Source organism: Ailuropoda melanoleuca, chromosome 8 (assembly GCF_002007445.2).
Source record: "Ailuropoda melanoleuca isolate Jingjing chromosome 8, ASM200744v2, whole genome shotgun sequence".
Lineage (NCBI taxonomy): Eukaryota > Metazoa > Chordata > Mammalia > Carnivora > Ursidae > Ailuropoda > Ailuropoda melanoleuca.
Window position 1 is genome coordinate 100,046,715 of NC_048225.1, and position 26,524 is coordinate 100,073,238.

Genomic DNA, 26,524 nt, shown 5'->3' on the forward strand with positions numbered 1-26,524 from the left:
TTTTCAAAACCAAGAACAGTCAGAAATAGATGGTATTTATCATCTTTAGTATCAATTACTGATACTTCACGTTTTGCCATCACAACAGAATATAGAACTCCCTGGTGGAGAGCCAGCTCTCCCCACTCATCTTTCCCGCCGCCCAGATCTTCTAGCTTCCTCCTCCGCCCCTGTAAAGTGAGTCACCTTTCTGTCAAACCCCGCCCCTACCCCTTTGCATCCAATCCAATGAAAAACCTGGTAATGATTCCTTATAACCGGATATTCTTACTTAGGAAAATTGTGGAACAAACCTTCTATTTTCTGTTGTGGAATAGGCTAGACAAAACATTTTGAATCTATCTCTGGGCTTCCTGCAATTTCTTATTTTATTATTATTATTTTTTAGGAATCTAATTGGCTTTATTAAGTGACTCATGAATTGGGTAGCATTCCATCTAGCAAGTAGAGAGATGCTCCTGCGATTTCTTTCTTTTTTCTTTTCTTTCTTTCTTTTTGGGAAGGGGGAGGGAGGGAGAGAATCTTAAGCAGGCTTGAGCTCCTGATCCTGAGATCATGACCCGAGCCTGAATCAAGAGTTGGAAGCTTAACCCCCTGAGTCACCCAGGTGCCCCATCCTGCAATTTCTTAAATAAAAGCAGAAGTGCTACGAAGGAAACCCTTTGCAAAGCATGTGACCTCCCCAACAGAATGAGAAAGATATTTTAATGTGGAGTCCTAGACATATTTTTACATCTCCACAGCACCTGTGTAGTGCTGAGCATGTCAGGTGCATGGTAAATATTAGCTGATGGTGCCAGAGTAGAAGCACCCTGTCGTGACCTAAACAAGTTAACTTGGACTCAGCACCCCGAGTGTGCATCCCCACCATGTTTCCCATAGCTCATCTATACCTTCTTACACCTTCCCATCTTCTGTCGTGGGGCTGAGACACCAGCACTGGTCCAACGTTAATAAGTTGCTTTTCACTGCAGTAGGCATGGACTGCTTCCCACCCCGAGATGCAGGAAGATAGGTGAAAATATTAAGTATAAATACCTCCCTGACTGCAAGTGTGGGGAAACTTAGATTTTTTTGTTAAAACCATAGCAATAGTAAATTATTTGGAGTATGTTAATTTTAGGAAGATTGTTAAAGTAATGCTGAAAGGAGGGACTATATGAAGTGTAAGAGTAGAGCAATATTCTGGAGGGGGAAATTATTTTTTTTTAAAGATTTTATTTATTTATTCGAGAGAGAGAGAGTAGGGAGAGGAGCAAAGGGAGAGAGACAAGCAGACTCTGTACTGAGCGTGGAGCTGGACTCGGGGATGGGACTCAGGACTCCAAGATCATGACCTGAGCTGAAACCAAGAGTCGGATGCCCAGCCCGCTGTGTCACCCAGGCGCCCCTAGGGAGAACGTGATTTTTAAAAGGAAAGTGTGTGGAGGTAGTTGAAGAAAGCAAAAAGGGAGAGAAGGAACTTCCTCTTTTTTAGTACATAGTCTAACAAGAAACTACGGGTAGAGTATATTTTTATTACTAGTGCAGGCTACTTGCTCTCTGATATGAAAATGGTGTGTGTGTCTGCGCGTGTGTGTGTATGTTACACACATTAGTCTTAGTTTAGAATCGAACTGACTTGTGTTCCAGTTCCTTTTCCAGAACTTACTAGCTATGCCATCTTGGGCAACTCCCCTTACTGTTCCGGTTTCAGTGTCCTCGCCTATCCCGTGGGGATGGTGGGGGAATCTACCTCAGAGACTTGCAGGAGGAGTTAAAGAAATAGTTCTGTAAAGTGCGGACGTGAAAGTCAGAATCTATCAAAACTAAGCTAAGGTGAAGCCGACATGAATTCAACAGCCCTATGAAGAAAGTATTTATTATTAATATCACCCCCATTTTACAGATGAGGAGCTGAGACAGAAAGTAGTTGATGCAAGGTCAAGATACAACTAATAAAAGCAGTAAAATGTTCCCATCTAGGCAGGCTGGTGCCAATGTTTGTGTTCTTTTTTTAAATTTTCTTTTAACATTTTATTTATTTTTTTTTTAGAGAAGAGAGTGAGTGAGGGAAGGAGCAGAAGGAGAGGGACAAGCAGACTCCATGCCGAGCACAGAGCCTGACACAGGGCTTGATCTCATGACCCTGAGATCATGACCTGAGCTGAAATCCAAAGTCAGATAATGAGCTGAGCCACCCAGGCATCCCAAAGTTTGTGTTCTTAACCAACATACCGTACTGCTTTTCTGTATGCCTCACAGATGCTACAGAGCTCGCCGTCACCACAGGCTTTCAGTTGGGTCTTCATGTATAATTTCTGTGCGTGACAGTTGCCGTGGAATTTCCAAGCAAGGCATTCATTTCTTCTCTATTGAGCCCAAATACATAAATGGTTTTGTTTTATTTATTCATAATTTTTTTTGGTGTGGCATTGTAAACACATTGTAAAAAATAAATTCAAATCATCAGAAGTATTTTAACGTAATTATTACTTACCCTTACAAAATTATTTCAGCATCAAGAAAATGCTAGAAAGAAGTAAAATGGTCGTCCATAATGCCACCACCCTAAATCAACAGTTTCTGTTGAGTTTTCTTCCTAAATGCGGGGTTTTGTTACTTTCTTAAAGGAAATAATTCCTCTGCCACCAAAACGCATTGACCTACTACCACAGATTTGTGCAGAATGTGAACTTTGAAACAATGATAGAAGCCTCAAGTCATGATGTTGATATCATGGTGAAAAAAATTAAACAGCATTATTTCAAAGAAGCATGTAAAATACCCCCATTGGCAGCGTAACACTCACCTACAGGAAAAACAACTTGATTCACTTAATTTAAAAACATTTCTGAAAGCTTAATAATTGAAGGAAAATCAAAGATGTGGGAGGAGGGGCAGACCCATTAGACTCAGTCCTGCACTCAGTGGTGATAAGAGGTGTAATTTATCGTCTAATGACGGTGATGACTGAGCCTTGCATAGTGCTTTGCACTGTGCACTTTCACAGGTAAGCCGCATGACACAGGTTCAGATAAGATGGGAGGAAGGTTCAGAGGAGGAAGTGCAAAGGGAGTCAGATGGGCATTTGAAGCGTCTAGAAGGAAGTGCCTTATTTCTAAAGTGACAGTGTTTGACCAAACTCCTTTGTAGGTTGAGACAGACACCTGCAAATCCTCCCAGGGTTAGCGGAGCAGTGACAAAGAATTTCTGGATAAAACTTTAACTAAACTAACTAAACTTCAACTAACTTAAGTCCATCACCTTTTCAGCCTCAACCAGAAGAAATACGGTACTCCCAGATCATTTGTTAGAAATTTCCAGGTTTGGGGCATCTGGGTGGCTAAGTCGGTTAAGCATCTGCCTTCAGTTCAGGTCATGATCCCAGAACCCTGGGATTGAGCCCCTGCATCATCCAGGCTCTTTACTCAGTGGGGAGCCTGCTTCTCCCTCCCTCTCTGCCTGCCACTCCCCCTGCTTGTGCGCTCTCTCACACTCTCTCTCTCTCTGTCAAATAAATAAATTAAATCTTAAAAAAAAAAGAAAAAATTCCAGGTTTGCTTATAGAGTTTTCTCAACTGCTCTGTGATGATTTTTTCTAGAATAAATGAAAATGTTTATTGTGAGTATTGTGAGATTACTAAATAGTAATATTAAATATGCCTCAGTCTATAATATCGGGACTATAGTCCTGACACGAAGGCGACCCAGGCAGCAATTTTGTGTCAACTTGAGCATGTATGTAAGGTTTACACTATGCTTTATAGCAACTCTGCTACAAGCTAAGGAATGCAAGGCCCCAGGTACTCCTTGGCCCAGTATTCTGACATTTTCCTCCTGAGCGCAGCTCATGGTAAATAATGTGATGCATTAATTACAACAGAGAAGGAAGAAAAAGACTAGACGGAATTTTTTTAAATGAGGGGAATCTCCAGGGAACTCCTACTTGGAGCTTGAAGAGAGAGAAGAAAGTTAAATAAAATAGCACAACTTTTCTCAAAAGTCCCATGGCTAGCATGGTGCCTAGCACATTTATGTTTGCTAAATAGATGTTTGCAGAATTGAGTCCCTTCAAAGTTCATTGAGAACTAGAGTAATTGAAATAATCCCACGGCAAAGAAAGCCCTGGGCACTACCACCTAGTATTGAAATGAGGATTTGGTGATTCACACCAAATTTCTTTCTTTCTTTCTTTTTTTTTTTTTTAAAGATTTTATTTATTTATTTGACAGAGAGAAAGACAGCCAGCGAGAGAGGGAACACAAGCAGGAGGAGTGGGAGAAGAAGAAGCAGGCTCATAGCAGAGGAGCCTGATGTGGGGCTCGATCCCATAATGCTGGGATCACGCCGCTGTGCCACCCAGGCGCCCCCACACCAAATTTCTTTCTTAAACCTAAGATCAGCTATCATGCATTCATTATGTCTTTTAATCAGACATCTGTATGAGTGTCTGTTAAATAATCTTGCTAAGCAAAAAAGAAACTAATGATTATCAGTAATATTATTAATAATATTATCAGTAACATCAGGATTATCAAATTGATTCTATATTTTTAACATCGTAGAATTACGACAATCCGTTTCTATCCAGTATTTTAAAAATACATGCACATAAAACAGGTATCTGTGTGTATATATATATACTTATATAATCTATAAAATAACAATAGAATACTTTGAAGTGGGGTCGCTGTTAGTATTTGCATACTGTAGCTAATTAACAGCCACTGTAACATTATCCTAAGGGAAAGGTCTACTGGCAACTTATTCATTATCTTCTATTATTGTGTATCATATTAAAATGACAGGCATCTTACAATGTACAAGTCATCAAAAATTTCAGTTATTAGAACTAAAAGCAATTTAGCTAAAACTGTTTCTACCTTCATGATGAGTGAAATTTATCCAAAGGGGACATCAGCTTATAGTATTTCTTCAATATCTGCCTTGAATTTAATGGCACAAAGATTACATGTAAGAGAGCAATAAATTAATTTTACTAAGTACATAAAAGACAAGGCCAGCTGCTCCTGAAATGAGCGCAAACTCCGCTTTCAACAATGAAAATATTATTATGTTTGTAATAAAATGTAAGGAAGTTGCAGATCTGTGTGCTGTTTGAGGAATAAATCACCAATCCTCCTTCAGAGCCGTGCCATTTGATAAATTATCCTTGAAGGAAATGTTATCGGAGCTCCCATTTAATAAGCATGTTTGAGCTTTCAAATTAGCATGTAAATAAATGTATAGCTATAAAGTTGTTGGTATGCCAGTTGATTTCCTGGAGTTCATCGCACTAGAGGTCTCTCACTAAATAGAATCTTAGGAAACAATTTCAGTTCCTTTCAGGCATAGTGTACTATATTTTCAAGTTTAAAGTTCTAGGACTTGAACTTAGTATTACACACCTGTTAGAACTGCCCACATGTCAGATTTTAATGAGCCGATCTTTAAAAAAAAATGAGGTTCTGAGGACGCCTGGGTGGCTCAGTTGTTAAGCACCTGCCTTCAGCTCAGGGCATGATCCCGGCGTTGTAGGATCGAGCCCCACATCAGGCTCCTCTGCTGGGAGCCTGCTTCTTCCTCTCCCACTCCCCCTGCTTGTATTCCCTCTCTCGCTGCCTGTCTCTCTCTCTCAAATAAATAAATAAAATCTTAAAAATTAAATAAATAAGTAAAAAATAAGTAAAAATAAATAAAAAATGAGGTTCTGGTTAATACGGTACTACATTTTCAAGCATGAGTCTGGTGTTTGAACTTCTTGCAGACTTGGTAGAACTGTACACATATCAAAACTCAGTTAACTTTGTACTAGAAAAATTAATTAATACCAACATATTTGTGGTTTATTTTAGTGCACTTTCCTGGTTGAAGGTTTCACTCATGATTTTGATTAAAATGTGCTGTGTACATACTAACCTCCAGCTGCAGTGCATTCAACAGCTGATTCCAAGCTTAAATTGGTAGTATTATCCCACATACTCTCATTTCCTGATAATAATCACAGAAATGGGAGGCACCTTATTATCCTCTAGTTTAACTGCTTTATTTAAAGATCAGGGAACCAAGGGATGGAGACTCCATCTGACTCGCCCAAGATGCTTCCCTTGTAAGTGGCTGTGTTGACCCAGATCTCCTATCTTGTCCCAGTTTTCTTCCACCTCTGTGACCCCACAGGGCCTTCCTGCTCTCATTCATTCACCTATCCTATTTGTCTCCATAGGATTTCTGTTGTTATCTGGGAATAGTGAGACCATGTATAGTTGCTAAAGAATTGAGAGCTCAGACACCACTTTTAAGGAAGAAGAACTTCCCTGGAGTAAGAGGACTGCCAAAATGGTAGCGGAGACATCCCTTTGGGGGCTTCGCAGATCATCATAATGCATTCCACAGTGTTCATCTGTCTGTCCTCTCTGCTTCCGGCTCAGGGTTCAGGTTGCCTGGATCCTGGCCCTTTCTTTCACACATTTGGAAACAGAAACCAAAGGAGTTCTTAGAACGCTTGATGTTTAAATTTAGTGGACAGGTGCCAGCACATGGACAAAGCAGGGAGGACAGTGCTGTGCTTGATACAAGAACAGACCTAGAACACACATTAACTGTGCCTTTTTCATGCATAGTTGACTCTATATAACCTGATTGACACCTTTGGGGGTCGTCTTTCCACTGACTCCTAATTTTTCTCACTCTTGAAAAAAGGTTTCTGTACACCCAGTATTCTCTAGTTAAAGCTGAAAATTCAACTCATCATATTTACACAATAAAAAAAATCCATTCTGCCTTGTTTTTAATTGCAAATTCTACTCTAGGGACTAGTTCTCCTGCTTCGGAGGCAGCCCTGTGCCTTCTCCTAGAGAAGCAAGTGCAGTCAATTATGGTAATGAAATGTCAATAAATATAAAAATTTAATACAGTCTGCTCCGGGTGAGTGGCAGATGAGGACTTGCCTCCCAGACAAATTTGCTGCTGCTGCAAATATTAAATGCACCTAAAAGAGTATCTGGTTGCCTGAGAGCTCTCCAGTACAAAAAGAATGGGAGCGTCAGGTACCAACTGGGCTTTCCCATTATGCTGTAATTGCAGCAGCAAAGCCAGTACCATCATTGACAGCCATCCCAACATCTTAACTTATTATTAGAAGCTAAGCTTTTTATGTCCCCACGAATAATCTAAGATTCGTGCATTGCAGCACCTTTTTTTTTTAATGAAAAAAATAAGCCTTTTTGGTTATGTTTTGTATATCAAGAAATCATTCTTCTTAATAAGATCATTGCTGTCTTTAGAGAGAAATGTATTAATAATCATATGAATGAAAATAGTAGCTGCTGCTTTTTAGGAAGCAACCTCCTAAAGAGTGATCTCAGTGCGAATCTTTCTTCACCCACAAGCCTGCATTCTTGGACAATGACTGCTTAAACTATAGTCTCTTTAGAAAATAAAAATGGAAACATCTCTCTGCCTTCACTTTCCTCATGCAGTAGTTAACACCATCGTGCACATAGCATACTGTCCTGGATTCCCTTTTTACGGATAGGATAGTTTCCTTTAAATTTATTTGTGAGAGTTAAAAATTTTAACCCTAGGTGATAATGTAACTTCCCAATAGAGAAAAGATGAAGGTGAAATTTGGGTAGCCAAAATCTGTTCCGTACAAAGCTTATTGACATGATTAGATTTATCCAAATAATTACATCTCAGAATCGTAGCACATCTCACTATTTTCGTGGGGACTGTCCCTTCTGTTACAAATCTATAATGCCGTCTGATTTTACCCACAATTTCTAAAAGTTTCAAATAAAATATTTGTTTCTGATTCTTTTTGTTTGTTTGTTTCTGATTCTGACAGTCATTAAAACTGATTCTGTGTTGCAGGTGGACTATTCCGTAATAGCATCCCAAGCCGGGGCCACCCTCAACAATCTCATGAGTCATGCACAAGAGTTAGTGGCAAAGCTTCGCTCTCTGCAGTTTGATCAACGAGAGTTTGTGTGTCTGAAATTCTTGGTGCTCTTTAGTTTAGGTAAGGAATGCTTTTCTCATACTCTGTGTAACCAGATGTTATTAGAGGATGCCAAACTCTTGAGTGTCTCGAGGTCAGTACATGCTTTTGTTCTACCAAGATAATGCCCTCCTTCTCAAATCACGACATCGTCAAACGTGAATATATTCTTACGTATATATTTCTGCATGACTGTTCGCCTGTGAGTAGATGGGTTGGGGCATGGAAAAGGAGTTATTAGACTAGAGTCCTGAAGTTTCTCCCATAATGGACGTAATAGTAGGCAGCAGCCAGATAAGGCTGTGTCAGAAGGCTGAATGGAGATCACTTAGGAAAGATGTATGGTATCAAATTGTAGCCATCCTTCTGCTGTTGATCATTTCAATGTGTCTTTTTTTAGGGCTTGCAAGCTACTGCTGTTTTTAGTGTAAAATATGGATAGTAATTAAAAACCTGTTTCTTAAATCTCGATCAGGATTAACCAGAGAATGTTTATAACCAGAGGCATCACTATGCAAGTATAAAAGATGATGGTTGTCAAGGGGAAAGGATGTTTCTTTAGGAAAGCTTTGGAGAAGAAAGATAACTAAGCAAGACAGATTGGCTAAATCAAGGTTCTCAGTGAGTCAGTTGAGAAAAATCACCACTGCTTGGAATAAAAAAAGGATTAAGGAGATGGATTTTTATTGACTTCAAAGGAACAGATTTTTCTGCCTGTCCCGTACTTGATTTCTGTATTTTGTTGGCTTAATAAAGCCAACTTAAATAAACTTTTTGCCAAGTCCATTTATTACTTATTGGCAGATAGCTGAGGGAGGCAACTTCCCCTGAGTGAAAAAAATGCAGAAATCAGATTTACCAACATATGTTTTTTCTTTAGTCTTCAGTTATAAGATAGTTGTGAATTCATAGCCTAAGAAATAAAACAATAAAACAAACTGCAAAGTAAAACAGATGTGTCTACTCTCCAGATTTGGTACTTTCGCCTTAAAATTCCTCTTGACAGTGACGCACAACTGTTGCTAATAAAGGGATAGTTTGAAGTAATAGAACCAGAGTTAATTTTTCACATGTAGTCAACATTTAAAATAAAAAGAACGTTTTCATATTTTGGAAAATGTGATAAATATAGCAAAGAGAAATGTTACTGAAAATTTAAAAAGACAACAGAATTTCATAGATGTAGTGTTCAAAGGTTTACAATGCCAGGACTGGATCCTGTGTGGTTTCTGTATTAACCACTATAAATAGGAAACTTCTATCCAAGTAAGTCGACATCTTTTACCCATGAGCAGTTTTTAGAAAATCAAGTGGAAGATAACACAGGCCTGCTTGCTCGAATCTCACAAATCATTCTGGTGTATGGCAAGATCTTAAGTCTTTTCAACTAGCACATTTGATCAGTAATTAAATGGAAGAAGTGGTAATGTATGTGTAAGGAATCTTCCAGCATCTTAGTGATAAAATATTTAAAGAGAGTCATCTCACTTCAGTGGTATTTTAAATTAGTTGAATAACTGCATTACATTTGAAGATGTAGATATTAACCATGGGCCATGTTTCGTTTTCCTCACTTTTATCTTCCCTTCATAATTTTTCAAAATTATTATGTTCTCTGCCAATCCTAGGGAAGTAGGGGCTGGGGTGGTGGTTCTGAAGTGCTTTCAATCTTTGAACCTCACAAATTATCATCCTGGACCATTGGGCCGTATATTTCCCAGGACCTCAACCACACACTCTCTTACTTGAGTGTGTTGACTGTGTCAGGAGCCTGGGGACCACTGAATAACTAACTCAGTGGCCCTTAAACCTCCACTAAATCTGTTTGTTGTTTAAGGAAAAAAAAAAAAAGGATGGTTCTCAGAACATCAGAGGTAAATACGTTTTCGGCAAGAGTACTAGTACTAGTACTACTACTAGTTAGTTAGAATTTTTCAAGAGTTTATTTTTAAAGAAGCAAGAAGATGGTAGGTAATTGGCATAATGTTAAGGTAGTTTCCAGTTTGCATACAGAAAATATTTCCCCCCAGAGAAACCATAAATAATATTTTTGGGGGCAGCTTTATTGAGGTTTGTGGATAATTAACTTTTAGGGACCCAAGCCAGTCCCCGAACACCTGTTTGCCTGTAGTGGGAATGAAATCATAGCAGAGCCACCCTTGAAAGCTGAGCCCAAGTAAAGAATCGGTGGTACCTCCTTTCCTGTCTCAAACCCTTGCAAGCGTTGCACACCCCTCCCCTTCCAAGTCTGAAAACCAGTATGTTCTGATCCCAGCCCAGCCTTCAGCCTCTCTGTTCCTGGAGGAAAATGAAGACTTTGTGGACTGCTCATAGGTCAGGGGCTGTGTTGAGAGAGGACTGCGGCAGTGTTCTCTTGGTGGGAGATGAAACCGTGTTTACCACATGGAGCTGGTGAGAAAGGAGGATGAGAGCCCTGGCAGGTACAGCATTCTAAGCTGGAGGAATGGCTGGTGCAAAAGCGTGCAGGCAAGAAAGAGCAAGACGAGTTCGAGAGCTAGTGGGAGATCATATGGCTTGAGGAAAGCCTCAGCTATGGCCGGAGGGGTGCACAAGAGGCTGGTCATAGAGGGTCTTAAGGCATTCAACAAATGCTTACTGAGCACTTCTCCGTGTCAGGTGCTGAGGTAGGAACTGGGGATACGGTGGTAAACAAAAGTAGGCGTGGGGATCCTCATTCTGTAGGCAATTAGGAAGTGTAGCTGGATTCTTTTAAAAAAGGGGTGAGGTGTGGTTAATGGAAGTTGATATGCTTTTCTGGTAGTGATGTGGAAAGTGGACTGGAGACAAACAGGGCTGGAAACTTCGTGTTCAGAGGTGGTTCTAACACTCCATGGAGATAGGAATGTGCTGACATGACCAAGGTATAGGATGAAATCATGTGACAGAGTTAGGAGGATGAAGGCCTGCATGAGTCTCAGGTTTCTGGGTGCTTGAACTGGAATAGAAAATTCTAGAGGAACAGTAGCCGATTAGTTGAGCTGAATCAAATTCTGGTAGACATCCTCCTCCTCCTAAAAGTCATTCTTCACTAAAGCTGATTCCTGACTTCTATGAAAAGCTAATGACAGGACTAATTTAAATGTATGGTTGACTAAAACTTTTCCATTCCACTGCCTGATTTTTTTTTTCCTCCCTCAAATTGTATCCAGGAACAGACATCAATTAGTTAAGCTGGTTGAAAAAGAAGTAAGAATAAAAAATCTCCCCTCTCTCAGAATATTTCTGTATATAATATAGTGGGCTCTGGGGGCCCAGTCTGCTAGTACTGTTGTCTTAAAATCCTGTTAAATATATATATAAATAATTTTTTAAAAATTTTCCGAACTATGAGGTAACATAATTTGAGCCCATTGATAACTAGGCAGAACAGGAGATACTCTACATTGGCTATTTAAAACTGATGACCCAAGAGAAGATAAAATTTGTGATATTTCTCTGTTGGTTTGTATTCCACCTTCTAAAAAGGAATCAAAGTGACTGATGAAAGGAAATTTGCTCTCTGTCACCAGCAATGCAGAAATAAATGTCATAGCATAAGTATGTGGAATCACGGCCCTCAAATAATGTCATTATTGCATGTGTTCCAAAGATGAGCAGAATTCCCACAAACTTGAAGACAAATGCAGAACTGGGAAGGAGTCACCTGGTTTCTGACTCCAGCATCCTGAAAAGTGTTGTTACGTGTTCAGGCCCTTCTGGAATATTCGTGTGGCTTAAGTGCTCAAAGCAATGAGTAATTAGAATGTGCCAACTAAGACGTTACTTTGGCCTTTGGATTTTCTTAGCCTCAAGACTCAGTGGCTAGTTGCTGCTGGACTCCTGATACATCCCAGGTGGTAAGAGAAAGTACTAGAGGCGTATTGCATCTTATTTCCCCTAATGAATGCCCTTGATTTATTGTGAATTATTCTCTTCTTTGCCCAGTGTTTCTCAAAGCACTGTTTTATATTCAACTGAGTTAAAGAGATTGTTATTCTCTTTAAGGGGATTTTCCCAGCTTAAAAAGTAGCTAATATTTGCCCCAAGTGTGGGCTTTCTAAGTGCACTGGAAAGGGTGGAAGATTCTGCTCTGTTTTGCACTGCTTCTGTGCAGACAGTGCTCTAGACTGGGTTTCAGTTGGGGTTAGAAATTGTCCTTCACTTTTCTCTGTACCCAGGTCTCCAGCATGTTGCCTGGTACACAGTACAGACTTAACAAAATATTACTGGTGAAAAAGAGACATACATGGATTTACTTAATTTTAAATTCAAAACAAAGCCTTTACCAAAGTGGTTTGTGACATGTAATAGGAGGTTGTCATATCTCAAGTTCAGGTTAGTTTTCTGAGACTAGTTTCTTCAGAGATGTCTAACTGATACCTCCTCAAAGTTAAATTATTTCTGTTATCAGTTTGCATTCTACCAGTGTATAAGGGGGAGATGTTCATGTATTAGCTCTTTGGGAAAGCTAACTTGCTGCAGAAAGACTGGAAAGAATATTCGTGGCTAACACTAGGTGATAAATGCATGTCTGTTCCAGGCAAATGCAAGACCGGAGGCTTTCAGCCCATGTTAATTAACAGTAGTTGAGGAACGTTGTACAACTCCTTCTTGATATTGACGGAATCCTGTCTGCACTAAAAGGGCTGGACAACATCATATCTTTGTTCATCGTGGTAGCTCTTTGCTTCACACCAAATTTCTAAATTTTGAATGACACACATCCCAGGCAAGATTCATCCTCAAGGAGGCGGACGGAGGGAAGATGGGTTGTGGTCACCTTGGGATATGGCTCACCTGGTGGAGTTACTGCTCATTAGATGCCCTCACTCAAACTGCTACCTGAGGCTTCTCGGTAGAGCAGCACTGACTGTGCAGTGGGCATAGGTCAAGAGCAAAGCTGGCTGCAGAGTTGTGGGGTTCATCTCCGGGTTTGGTTCAGGCACGCGTTAGTGTGAGACCACAACTCCTTACTTTAAAAGAGTTACACATTATCTCTAGTGTAAATTACCATCCAAGCAATTGGTGAAATCTCTCAGGATAAAACAGTGTATTTGTGACTTGACCCACAAATTGGAAAGGGTTTTGAAAATGGATGAATAATGTTTTCAGTCCTAAAAAGACCTTTGAAATCATGATTTGGAAGGAGAAAATGAACAAAGCAAGTTTTCCCCGTGTCTGTTTGTGGCTACTTTAAATATCTAAGGCTTACAATAAAAAAAAGAGTGCTCTACGGTTCTAGTACTTTCAGCGAAGCAAAGGCTTTTTATCTATCAGATTAATAAACTAGAATGTCCATGAACACAGGAAGTCTATCTGTTTTGCTCCTAGCATACCACCTGACATATATAAGTTTTTAAGAAATATTGATTGCATTCATGAATGAAAGAAGGCTTTTCCTTCCAACATCTAAGTTAAAAAAAAATAGTGGGAACTGGAAAAATAAGTAACAACAACAATAACAAAAATACAGGCACAAAATTTGAAGAAACAGAGGCTAGCGAATAGATCCTATGTGTCATCTTTACTTTAGAAAGTAAGGCTATATCTTCACATTATGAAAGGGATTCTCGTAAGAAAAATAAAGACTAAATAGAGTTTTCCTTTGTGAATGAAATAATGAATGGAATTAAGTACTGATGATCAGTATTTAGGTTCTGTTTGAATTGAGACACTCAGAGTGTCTGATACCATAAAAGGAAGTGGCAGGAATGCTTTTCTCCAGTGGTGTTAATAAAACGTCTTCAGGTGGGTAAATCACTTACAGAAACAAGGACCTAAGAGATCATCTCTCTCTTATTTGGTAGTTGGAAAAACTAGGTAATTCATCCAACATTTTAGGCCAGAGCCAGGTCTAGAACTAACATCCCAAATGCTAGGCTGTGTTTTCTCTGCTACAGCACATCATCTTCTTCAGAGACATTGGAACTCATCAACCAATATTTTTAAAATACTACATGCATACTAAGTCACCTTCTATATGGACAAAATGATGTAGGGGATTAGGACAATTACCTGAGGAATATGGAAGAAAAAGAAAACCAAGCAGGGAACTGCTTTACATGAATTTCCAATCTGCATTGAATATACTAACTAATTATAAAACTTCCTTCGCTTGGCTTCTAAATATATCGTAAGCTGTTTTTTTTTTCGTTTGTCTCTTGACAATGTGAACTCTGGGTTCCAGGGCTTTAGGAAATTTGTAGAAAGCATTTCTACATACCTTATAGGTATGCCTCATAACCTTGGTACCTCCCTGTCCAAAGAATTCCTCCTTATAGTTTATTGTTGCCTAGGGGTTCGGCATTTTCTGTGTATTATTTGCAGGACTTTAGGAAAGTTAAATGATCATAAGCCTTTATTACTTATTCGTCTATTGTGTCATCTGTTTGAGCTCCTGGTAACGTTAAAAGGAGAAAATGAATGAAAGTATCTTGACGATCACCCTCTTCCCCTTTGGTGGTCGTTCTCTAGAGTCGAGTAGAGTAGAGGAACCAAAAGGGTCTATCAGGTTCAAGAGATAAAGCTCCTTGGTGGGGAGAATTAGGAAATTCTGTCTTCAGGTAGAACTTTCCACTCTGCCGAAGGGCGCCACCATAACTCTGCTCATGCATTATGATGTTGACATTGTTAATAGTAAATAAAATCGGCACCGTGTTTACTAGCTGGAAAATGCTTAGTCTTTAGGTGAGGAAATTTATTTTCAGCAATTAGCTTTCCAGTAGGCTTAGTTTTTCATATAATAGGTATCCTTGCTTTATTTTAACTTTTACTAGTAATTCTGCTTTGCTGTTTAAATAAAGATCTATCCCTTGCTTTCCCTTTCCTAAGAATATCATTACTCCTTTTGGCTTTCATTGTCAACCTGGTCAAGTCGTGATCTTGGTGTCATGAGGTCAAGCCAGTGTGGGGCTCTGTGCTCAGCGTGGAGTCTGCCTAAGGGTCTCTCTCCCTCTCCCTTTCCCCTCCCCCCAACACTCAAATAAAGAAATAAATCTTTTTTAAAAAATTAAAAAGCCCCCTGCAGAGCAGTTGGTAAAGCAAAATGCCAACAGGGAGATGGCCTTCATGTGACCCAAGCCCAAGTCAGCACCTCTGTGCAGAGCTTACGACTTGATCACAAGCAGTCCCATGGGAACTCTCATCACTGTGAGGACTGGCATGCATATATACTTCGTTGGGAAAATGAAGGCTTTCTACATGGGCAAAGCATTGCAGAGCAACTATTGATCTTACATCTCATTTAATAAGAGACAACCAGGACCTGTAGGAATATTTAGCATGCAGTTATGATGTGTGGCATAGGGTAGTTTCTGTGTTAGCATGGCCCAGAAAGCATGGCAGTTCAGTCAGGACCCCTGGAGGGAAGACTCCTTGCTTTTTTGCTCAGTGAGAAAGACTATTATGAAGCTGCCACCAAGGCTGGTGTGTCCAGTCCTGTGCTGAGAAAAGCCTGCCCCACGCGTACCCTCCTCATCCCAACTGCTTGGTTCTTTGCTGCCCCTGGGAAGGCTGTCCTAGTCATGCAGAGGGGAGTGAAAACTGGTTGCTTGAACTGCAGTTCCACCCTCAAACCCAAGTCCAGATGTTAGCGTGGCTATGCAGCATAAATCACGATGAGATTTTACAAAATCCCACCTCCCATGCAGAAGAAATAGTTTGCAGGATCACCTGATGATTGACCAGTAACGAGGTGGTCCTGTGAAAGAAAAGTTGTCCTGGCTTGGGCTGTGCTCTGGACTCCTGCACCCACCCTTCCTGAGCTGCAAAGCCCTAGAGGGAGTGTGCATGGGGGCATGTTTGGCGTCCAGGTGCTCCCTCCCCTCAGCGCTTCCAGAGTAGTCTGGAGACGTCCTAGAACACACCGTGGGAGAAGGGAATGTAAGGTGTTGCAAAAAGAAAAAGGGTACATTTTTTTGCCCAGTTCTCCACGGGCCCAAGAGCTTGTTGGGTCTGAGGTTTTTCCCATCAGACTAAGTGTCCCTGTTTGTGTAGGGGGTGGGGGTGGCAGAAGAAAGCACAATTCTAAGCAAAGCAACAAGAGCAGAGGGAAAAATGAATTTGCTTTTTGCTTTTTAGCAACATTAAATCCAGTTAATAAAAGAGGTTTCCATATCCAGCAGAGAAATTTGATCACATTGATTAAACTCTGTGTTTGCAGCACCTAAAGCAAAATAGACTGTTCACTGGATAAATAGAGAACGAGGGCACAGGTGTGGTTTGCTGTAACGCAGACCTACTGCTAACCTAGAAAAGTGAAATAGGAGTGCCTGTTCCCATTCCTTTGTTGACTGCCTCCCTCCAGAAGTGTCAGAAAAACTTCCGAAGGCTGGAAAACTCGTACCCGTGTATATTAGTGTGTATCACAATGTACGTCTGAATATTAATTCTGTTTTGAAACAAACGCAATAGTACGCATATCCTAAGATTCTGTTCACATGGTGTCTGCGTGAGAGATGGTCTTCAGACAGCAACAACCAGTCTTCCCGTTAGGTGGTAAATGTCCTTGCTAGGGTGGTCACAGTATTTGCTCTCTGATAGCCTTCCTGTAAATATGACCAAACACCCACCTCACGTGCTTCAGACCCCTGTTCCTACACACATGCGTGTGGGCACGCTCACACGTACGCTCACACGTGCGCTCACACGCGCGCTCGCTGCCTGGCCCACCTAGTGAGGAAGCGCATTCCTCTCACATCTTCGCCCCAGTGCATTGCTGGAATTGTTCCTCGTGAAGTCAGGGAGGCAAAAGAGGTATCCCAGGGTGGTTCTTCAAATTAGCATTCAGCCTTGGCTTTTACCTTTTCATATGTGATATTCTAATTTAGAAAAACACTCACTACACACTTGTCAGATAACTGCATATCTTCATACTAATGCCTCGCTGATACATAAGCAGCTGAGGGTGATGCCGGCAAATGAGCATTTCCTAAAATTTATGTAATCATTTGAAATTCAGAAAAGATTGATTAGCATTCAAGGGATGCCTCCGTTCAATATCTACACCATAGAGATTTGGCAGAAGCAAATAATGGCACATAAAGTTGATGCTTGTCTTAATTAAATGCAGTATAATAGGTGTTGTGTGGATTTTTTTTTTCTTTCAGTGAGCAAAGCAGTTTAGCAACGACCAGATATAATTCATTTTGGAGTTCTAAGTTTGAACTTAATCAATACGTATTTACAGCCGTGGAAGAAGTGATTATCATTTGTTATGTGCTGGCACGAGAATATAATTGCCTAAATAGCATTTATTTAGGCATATTTCTGGATAGCTTATGCTTAAAAATATTTATTATTTTTTAGTTGTTAATACTAATATTGTCATTTTGCTAACTACTGCTGTTTAGTGAGATGATTTTTCAGAGATGTATTAGCCTGGAAAACGGGGACTAGCCAACGGGGAGAACGGTGTGAGTGCTGACTACTGTGGTGGACGCCTGTCCCTGCTTCTGCAATGCCAACCGCTCCGTTAAAATTGCAGAATGAAGTGTCTATACTCGTCCACACTCAGAAGAGGCTAGCTGTTTAATGTGGTCCGCTCAGATGCTACGTGCCAGTGAACTGGACAGCCCAGGGCCTCAGGGTGTTTTTCTAGAATGCAGTCCCTCAGTGGCTCACTTCTAAGGAATCTGTTAGACCTTCTTTCTAGCTTACTGCTGCAATCCAATGAGTCTAATCTTGAGTTCTGGCCATGTTTGGTTAAGAAGATTAAATTCCAAGCAGACCAATTCAGGCCAGGAACCATGAACACGTAGGAAGTTTAAAGGCCTTTTGTCAGTTGGAAATAGTGAATTCTACAATATATATATTGAGTGTCTACTATGGGCAAAGCCAGCGTACTAGCCAGTGTATGAGTGGGCAACATACAGTCTTTCCAAAGAGAAGGCAACTCCTCAGTATGGTACAGAACCACACTTCAGACCCAGGGGACACTCGTGAGAAAGGTTTAGTGCATCAAGTGGAGAGTCTTAAACACAACGCACCATTGTACCACTGAGTGATGCCCTGGCCACTGCTTCTCTTCTCTTCCTTTCCGTTCTGCTTCCTCTTTCCATTGAACCAATGCTCCACACACGCATTAGTCTCATCCATCCCGTTTTGTCAATGAAAAAGCCTTTCTTATGGCACCTGGCATGGGACGCTTGACCTCGGGGATTTAAGTTCGAGCCCTATGTTGAGTGTAGACATAAAGAAAACACTTAAAACTAAAACCCTTCTCAATCCTCATGTTACACAAATCTGACAGTGATCATGAGAAGAGTTGGGACACTGTGCATGGGGTCACCGGGAGCCACAGTAGGGATACCGTACCAAGGCCCCCCACACCCTGGACTATGCAGGTTTTTGACAGAAACTTTGGCCTCAGCCCTGAACGGACACCACATCCTAGAATGGTACCATAGAAATGAACCTGCTATGTGTCCAACCACATCTCACTTCTGATAAGGAAATTGAGACTAAACAAACATTGAATGACTCATGTACTGTCACGCAGAGTCGGAGCTTAATGCTGAATGTTTTAGACTCCACACAGGAAAGGAGCACAGACATGGATTTTAATACGGAAATATTAATACTGAAATACCACTTTTGCATTATTTTCAAAATTAGATATCGTTTGGGGGCATCCTTTTTAACTAAATCTTAAACATGTTATCATTTGCAATGCGTAAAAATAATTTCCCAGAAGAGCAAAGCATGCGCATTACCTTTCATTGCATCAGGGCTCTGTTGTGTGTGCTGTGTCTGAACGCCTTGAACTTGAACTGAGCGCCAGACGTCTGGTCCACAGTTGCTCACACTTTTGATTCTCCCAACTTCACTGGGGGGATGTGGAGCTCTGTGCCATCCATAAAGGTCAGTGTTGTGACCTGGTGACAAAGCTGACCCCAATTTGGACAGTTCTGCCTAATCCCGGTGGGGTGTGGCCACATTCTAGCTGTGTATTCCTGTCTTGGAATAAATAAGAATAAGGAATCAGAATCTATAGCGAACCTGAAATAATCCTTTCTCTCTACTATTTGTCCTAAGAGAAAAATGACTATTATGCCAGTATTATTAGCTATGTAGGACTTCTTTTTCTAAGGTACAGATTTTTTCATTAATTTTTAAAAATTGTAGTAAAATATATATAACCCAAAATATACCATTTCAGCCATTTTTAAGTGTACATTTCAGTGGCATTAAGTACATCCGTATTGTTTTGCAACCATCACCGTCATCCATCTCCAGCATTGAAACTGCCCGCACTAAACGATGACTTTCCATCCCTCTCCCCCTGCAACCACCATTCTCTGATTTATGAGCAAAATGTTTTATTTAGAAAGCAGTTTTTACATATAATATTAAAAGTTATAGTGATTTTATGGAACATGATTAGATTCAGAACTTGGCTCACATGCCCAAGGAGTAGGTAGGAGTCTGAGCCCATGCTTCAAGCCAGATTTTCTAATTCCGGACTTGTCACTCCATAACACACAGGAAAGAAAGGCTTAGGGTTTGGGTCTGGAAGAATAATACATAAAGTAGCAAGGGAGGAAAAGGGGAGGCATTCAGAACTAGTTTCCTACTACTGAGGTGGTATGGCTTAGTGGTAAAGACCTCAGGCTTGAACTTAGCTTTCCTTTTTCTATTTGCATCCTTAGGCAACTTAAATCACTTCAGTGTTCCCATTGGTAACCTTGAAATAATGGTCTACCTAAAGACTGTTGGGAGAGGTTAGATGCAGTAATCAAACTTAGCACCACACGAGTCACATGGTATCAATAAATTATTATTATTATTCAGAGCATCTGTATTTACATCATCTAAAGTCCTGTAAGTGAGGGTCCTGTATTAGAAAATGCCTCTTCTCAGTTATAATCTTTTGTGTAGAGATTATGTGAAAAAGAGCTTCCTCATGTCAGCAGTAACTGCTATATTAATTCAGTACCAAGCCATTGTTGAAAATCTTTGATCTACTAACCAAAGGAGCCTTATTACCTGTGATATCTTGAAATATGTCAGAGGAAGCAAACTCAAGCCACTTCCTTTTATTTCATCTACCGTAAATCCGTGATCAAACCAAAGTCAAATAAGTAATTAGTCCTCTTTCTACGCTGGTGTGGCCCTAGATGATGGTGATCTGACAAAGTGGAGTGACCAGGTGGGCACCTGCTCCCTGGAAAATGATTACGCCAGGAAATTCCTCAACTTTTTCCCTCTAATTTTCTGGAATTGTAAACGTTCTATAGTTAACTTAAACCTTAAAAAATTGAAAATTTTATTTCTGACTGATACATAGTCTCTAAATCTAATGGTTAAATAGAAATTATGACTTCAAACATACAAAACGGAAGATTTCACTTAGAGGAGCCAACTACTTCTTTTGGAACTAAAGTCCTGGGTAACTTAATCTTTCCAAGGAAATTGTTGGAATTTGAGAACTGAAAACTTTGAGAGAAATTAACTTCCTACTCTATTTAACACACTTTTAGCAAAATAATAAGATGCCTTATTAATAATAATTAGCAATAGTAATTATATACTAATAATTATAATAGCAGATTCTCTGCTCCTTCATATTACTAGCTTCAAACTCAAGGGACTAAGGAGATGGGAGAAGGAGTAAAGACTGAAATGTGAACTTTGTGTGTTTTAAATCATGCTTACAGTTCGATGCAGAGTTCTGGGCTCTGCCACCTAGAAGCAGAATAAGAGGTGTGGGGAGGGCTTGGCTGATGTCGGCAGCATCCCTGGTTCATAATCACGTGCAAGTCCTACTACGTGCTTCAGCTGCTCTGGCCATAAAGTGTGGACACCTGTATCTGTCTTGCAGACTGTTTGTGTGAGATGCGTACTTCAAGTCTCAGTTGAAGATAACCTTCTCTGAGAAGTCTTCACAGACAGACTCACTCTTCTTCCTCTAAATTCCTGTCGCTTCTTAACACAGATCTCCCCTTAGGTTGTTTCGTTAATTGTTTGTATGCCCCACGACCAGAATGCCAGTCTGTTTTCATTCTGTATTCCTAGCACTGAGCACCAAGCCTGGAATATAATTTATATGAAAAGCAATACTTTAAAAACAAATCAGTGTAATACTTGCTTAATTAGTGTGTTCCATTTTAATAGCTACCTACCTCTTACTGTCTCTATGAGCAAAGCATCTTATACGTGTTGTTTCTTATCCTCACAGCACAAACCTCAGGCAAGCAGTTAGCCGTTCCTGTTTTACTCCCCTTCTCTGAGAACAGAGAAGTCAAACACCTACACGAAATCCCTCAGCTAGAAAGTAGTAGAACAGAGACTTAATACTTCAGACTCCAAGTCCAGATATTCTCCACTAATCACTGCTGCTTTTTCGATGAAATGACTAAGTCTGTAAACCATAAAGCACTGTACAAATGCTTGTCATTTATGGTGAGGACAACCCATTCTAAGTAGACCTGTTAGGAATCGGGAGGAAATCTGATCCTTCTCGATCTTTCTTGAAAATCTCTTAATGGTTAGCAGTGCCCCCTCACCAGCATCCCACTCAAGACTGCCAAATGTGGTTTCACCCAGGGCTGCTTTCTATTTGCCAGGTTTTAGGAATGGGATTGCAAGCTTTATCACTGCAAAGTCAGACGCACTGTTGAAGTTATAGGGTACTTATCTTTCATGCTGACTTTGTGCAGATTTTCTTTTTAATGTGAATAAGCATCTGGTATCTAAATTCCTATCTTCTTCTTACAAATTCTTCTTACAAATCTTTACTGTGAACAGAATCTGATAATTTATCAGAGATGCTTAGCCTGGATTATTAACAGATTCTCCATTTTTTAATACTGCTAGCTTCAAACTCAAAGGACTAGACTTAGTACAGTGAAAGAACAGGGAACAGAACAAATTGAAAAATGAATTTGTGCATGTTTTTAAGTATTATAAGAATACCAAAATAAAAGTTTCAGCATGTAATCTTTAGTATGTTCTTGATACTCAATGGTCAAGATAGAGTTTTAGTATTAGCAATTTCTTTTCAAATTATTTAAGAAGTTATTGTTAGTCCTTGCCACAAGAAATTGTAGCACAAATTGCATAACCACATGTGCTGGCATTTCTCCAGGATGACCCATATCAAAAGGGATCACGGTCCATGAATACTGTAACAGTATCATTTCTAACTTCAAGGGACTTCCTCTTTCAAAGAGGTAGCTGCAGAAACTTACCTTACATAAGAATAGGCTTTTTAGGATTGAAAGACATCTTAATTTACCTTTTTTGCTCCACGTTATGTTTGCCAGATTTCTATTTTGATTCATGTAGCTCTGAAATCCTTAAAAAATCCAGAGCCCGGACCATCATCATTTTCACTGATCCATAGTATTTCATTAGATGATGAACCCCACAGTTTATTGATTCATTCTCCAGTGGATGGCTATTTATTATAAACAACGATGAGGGAACATTTTTCTACATGTCTTCCTGTACATACATTTCTGGGCAATTCTTTTCAGTTCTAGAAATAGCCAAATTGTTCTCCAAAGTGGCTGTACCAAATTGCATTCCTGTCCACAGTAAATGAGAGCTCCCAATATTGTCATCAAAACTGTAATTAAATTTGTCATTATTCTTAATTTGCATTCCATTTACCAGTGAAATTAGGATTTTTCTTGTTTCTCCGAAGTACCTATTCATGTCCTTTGCCCATGGGGATGTATGTCTTTCCTTATTGATTTGAAGGGACCTCTTCAATAGATAGGTAGGCAGATAGATAGAAAAGATAACTGGCTTTTCATTTCATTTCATTTATTTATTTGTTTTTAAAGATTTTATTTATTTGAGAGGGAGTGAGAGAGAGAGTGAGTGTGTGCGTGCACGCGCACGCAAGGGGGGGAGGGGCAGATGGAGAAACAGACCCCCTTCTGAGCAGGGAGCCCAATGTGAGGCTTGATCTCAGGCCCCTGGGATCATTACCTGAGCTGAAGGTAGATGCTTAACGCTTAACATTTTACTTATGTATCTTTTCTATCACAGAAGTAGCCACATTTATCAATATTTTCCTGTTTATTTGTTGCCTTTTGCAGCCTTTTTTAATTGAGATAATTGTGTTAGTTTCAGGTGCACAACATAATGGTTTGATATCTTTATATATTGCAGAATGATCACCACAGTAATTCCCCTCAACATCCATCACCATACATAGTTACAATTTTTTTCTTATAATGAGAACTTTGAAGATCTACTCTCTTAGCAGTTTTCAAATATACAATTGTATCCCTGGGACTTACTTGTTTTACATTTATAGCTTCTTTAAGGAATCCTTCCTTATCTTTGAGATCATAAAATAGATCCTCCTGTAGCTTTTTTTCAAATATATTAAAACCTTGCTTTTCAAATTTAGATGTTTAATGTGCCCAGAATTTATTTCTGTGTATAATATGAGGTAGAGATCTGGTTTTTATTTTATTTTGTCTTATTTTCCTCGCAGGTAGTCACTTGTCCCAACACAGTTTATTGACTAGCTTGTCTTTCCCACTATTTTTAATGCCACATTTCTTATATACTCAAGATCTGTATATGTGTGGGTCTCTTCTTGGACTGTCTGTTTTGTTCCATTTGTCTATTTGATTATCACAATGCTAATTCCACTTGTTTTAAGTATTCTTATTATAAATCTTGATTTCTGGGTTGAGCAGTAGCTCCACTTTGTATTTCAAAAGAGTCTTAAAATTTTTGTGCTTTTGCTTTTCCGTATGAACTTTAGGCTTGCTATAATTCTAGAAAGAACCTAAATGAGATTTCATTAGAATTGCATCATATTTAGAGATTAGTTTGGGGAGCATTATTATCTTCATAGAATTGAGTTCTTCCTATCCATGAACATAGTTTGTCTTTCTTTAGTCATGTGTACTTTGGTATAGCTTCTTCAATAATACGTTGTCATTTTCTCCCAGAGGTATCGTTTGTTATCGATTTATTCTTGTTACTCTATAGAATTTGTTACTGAGAGTGCAAACTTTTTTTGATTACAGTTTCTAATTGGTTAATACACATATAACTGATTACTTTAATATATATTTTTTAAAGATTTTATTTATTTATTCTGGGGCGGGGAGCATGAGTAAGAGACCACAAGCAGTGGGGAGTGGCAGGGAGAGGGAGAAGCAGGTTCCCCGCTGAGCAGGGAGCCCAATGCGGAACCCAAGACCCTGGGTTCATGACCTGAGCCGAAGGCAGGTGCTTTACTGACTGAGCCACCCAGGCATCCCTAAATATATATATTGAACTTGTGTTTAACAAACCTGCTGAAGTCTCATTTGAACCAGTTTACCTTGGGCCTTCTATATAGATAATCACAGTCTGCAAATACAGATTTATCTTTTTTCTTTCTCATTTCCTTTCCCTGTCTTATTTTATTTACTAGACAGTATTGACTTGAAGCAGTGATAACAAGCACTCTTGCCTTATTCCAATTTTTAATGCAAATTCTCCTAAATTCTTACAACTTACTATGAAAGTTTTGTCTATTTTATTAGCCTTCTTTTTAAATAAAAAGCTGTTAACCTTAGTGATCCTTCGTTTATTTCTTGCCTTTGATTTCAGTAAATGGTGTTATCACTTTGGTGTTCTTATTCTAGCTTCTTGAGTTGAAAATTCTGTTAGTCTATTTTCAGTCACACATTTCAGTTATCTTTCATGAAAGCATTTAGTGTTAGACGGTTTGCCACTTGGCACCACCATAACGGTATCTGCAGAAGTTTTGATGTGGGAAGCTTTCTGTGACATGGCAGTGCTCCTGCAGGGTTATGAGTATCACTGTACACACCTTTAGAGGACATCACGAACATCATAGTCTCTTGTCAGTCATCCCTTAGAAGTGTGTGGTTCACAACCTGAACAACCCTATCTGGTGACCCTATATTCAAGTCTAAATATTTTGTGATCTCTATTGTGATCTTTTTTTTTTTTTAAGATTTTATTTATTTATTCAACAGAGATAGAGACAGCCAGCGACAGAGGGAACACAAGCAGGGGGAGTGGGAGAGGAAGAAGCAGGCTCATAGCGGAAGAGCCTGATGTGGGGCTCGATCCCATAACTCCGGGATCACGCCCTGAGCTGAAGGCAGACGCTTAACCGCTGTGCCACCCAGGTGCCCCGTGATCTGTTTTTTTTAAGTGGGTTTTAAATTTTCTGAACAAATGGGCAGTTAGACTATCTTCATTTTTGGATTCTGTATTAATTGCATTATAAGGCTTGCATATTATTGATTCTTTGAAATAATCATGTTAGAACTTCCTTTGTGATGTTATCTTTAGTTAATTTTCATACATATGGCGTATGTACTAAAAGATAAATCTCTGTTAGGTTCCATGTTTTATTTACTTACATTATTCTTGATAATGTAATATCTTCTTGGTAGATTATTTCTTACATTACTATAGTGTCTCTTTTTTTTCCTTTTAATTTTCTTATCTTAAAATCTGCTTTGAAATTAAGAGTTAACAGATTTTTGAAATTAATATTGGCATTTTTTTTCCTGATCTCTTTTATTTTCAGTCGTTCACTTGATTCAGTAGAGTTTTTTGTGTTTCTTGTGGGTTTCCTATAAGCAGCATATGACTAGACTTTGGGTTTGTTTTTTTTTTTTATCCAGCCTGTAATTTCTTTTAATTTCTAATTTTGACATCATTATAGACTTACAGCAAGTTGCAGAAAAAGAAAAGCTGTGCAGGGAGGTCCCACATTGCTTTCATCCAGTTTCCCCAATGGTAATGTCTTGTATAACTATAGTTAATATAGAAATCAGGAAAATGATGACCAACGTCCATAAAGCTTACTCAGTACTCAGTTTGCTTATAACACCAGGTTTATATGCACTCATTTGTGTGTTTATGTTTGTGTGTGGTTCTTGCAATTTTATCACATGAATAGATTTGTATAGCTACCAACACAGTTAGGATACAGAATTTTTCTATCACCAGAAGACTCCTTGGCACTATCTCTTCATAGCCATACCAGCCTTCTTCTCCTTTCTAAACCCCTGTCAATCACTAATTTGTTCTCCATCCCTGGAATTTTGATATTTCAAGAACATTGTATAAACATAATTATACAGCTTGTAACCTTTTGGAACTGGCACTTTTCACTCAACAATATTCCCTTGAGATCCATCCATGAGTATATCAATAGTCCACTACTTTCTATGGCTATATCGTATTCCATGGTACAGATGTCCTACAGTTTGTTTAACTCTTCATCTGTTGAAGGATTTTTGGGTTGTTTCTAGTTTGGGGCTATTACAAATAAAGGTTCTATGGAGATGGTGTACAAGTTTTTGCATGAATGTAAGTTTTCATTTCTTTGGGATCAGTGCCCAAGAATGCATTTGTTCAGCAGTATGACAAGTGCATGTTAATAATCAGTTTTTTAAGAGGTGAGTTTGATCTGTTTACTGCTAAACCATTCTTTTTTATACAAAGTTTTGTTGTTTTTTTTTTAAAGATTTTATTTATTTATTTGACAGAGATAGAGACAGCCAGCGAGAGAGGGAACACAAGCAGGGGGAGTGGGAGAGGAAG

General features: G+C 39.3%; 1 protein-coding gene across 8 annotated transcripts in view; it reads left to right on the forward strand.

The window, feature by feature from the left end:
• NR5A2 (nuclear receptor subfamily 5 group A member 2) overlaps window positions 1-26,524 on the forward strand; it is a 134,211-nt gene that overhangs the window by 75,470 nt on the left and 32,217 nt on the right. For all 8 annotated transcript variants that reach the window (XR_004627328.1, XM_019794525.2, XM_002914613.4 and 5 more), the window contains one exon: window positions 7,855-8,002. Coding sequence is in view for 7 of the 8 variants with exons in the window: in XM_019794525.2 (XP_019650084.1) it covers window positions 7,855-8,002 (148 nt within the window). In the remaining variant the exon portion in view is untranslated. The remainder of the gene's footprint in view (window positions 1-7,854; window positions 8,003-26,524) is intronic.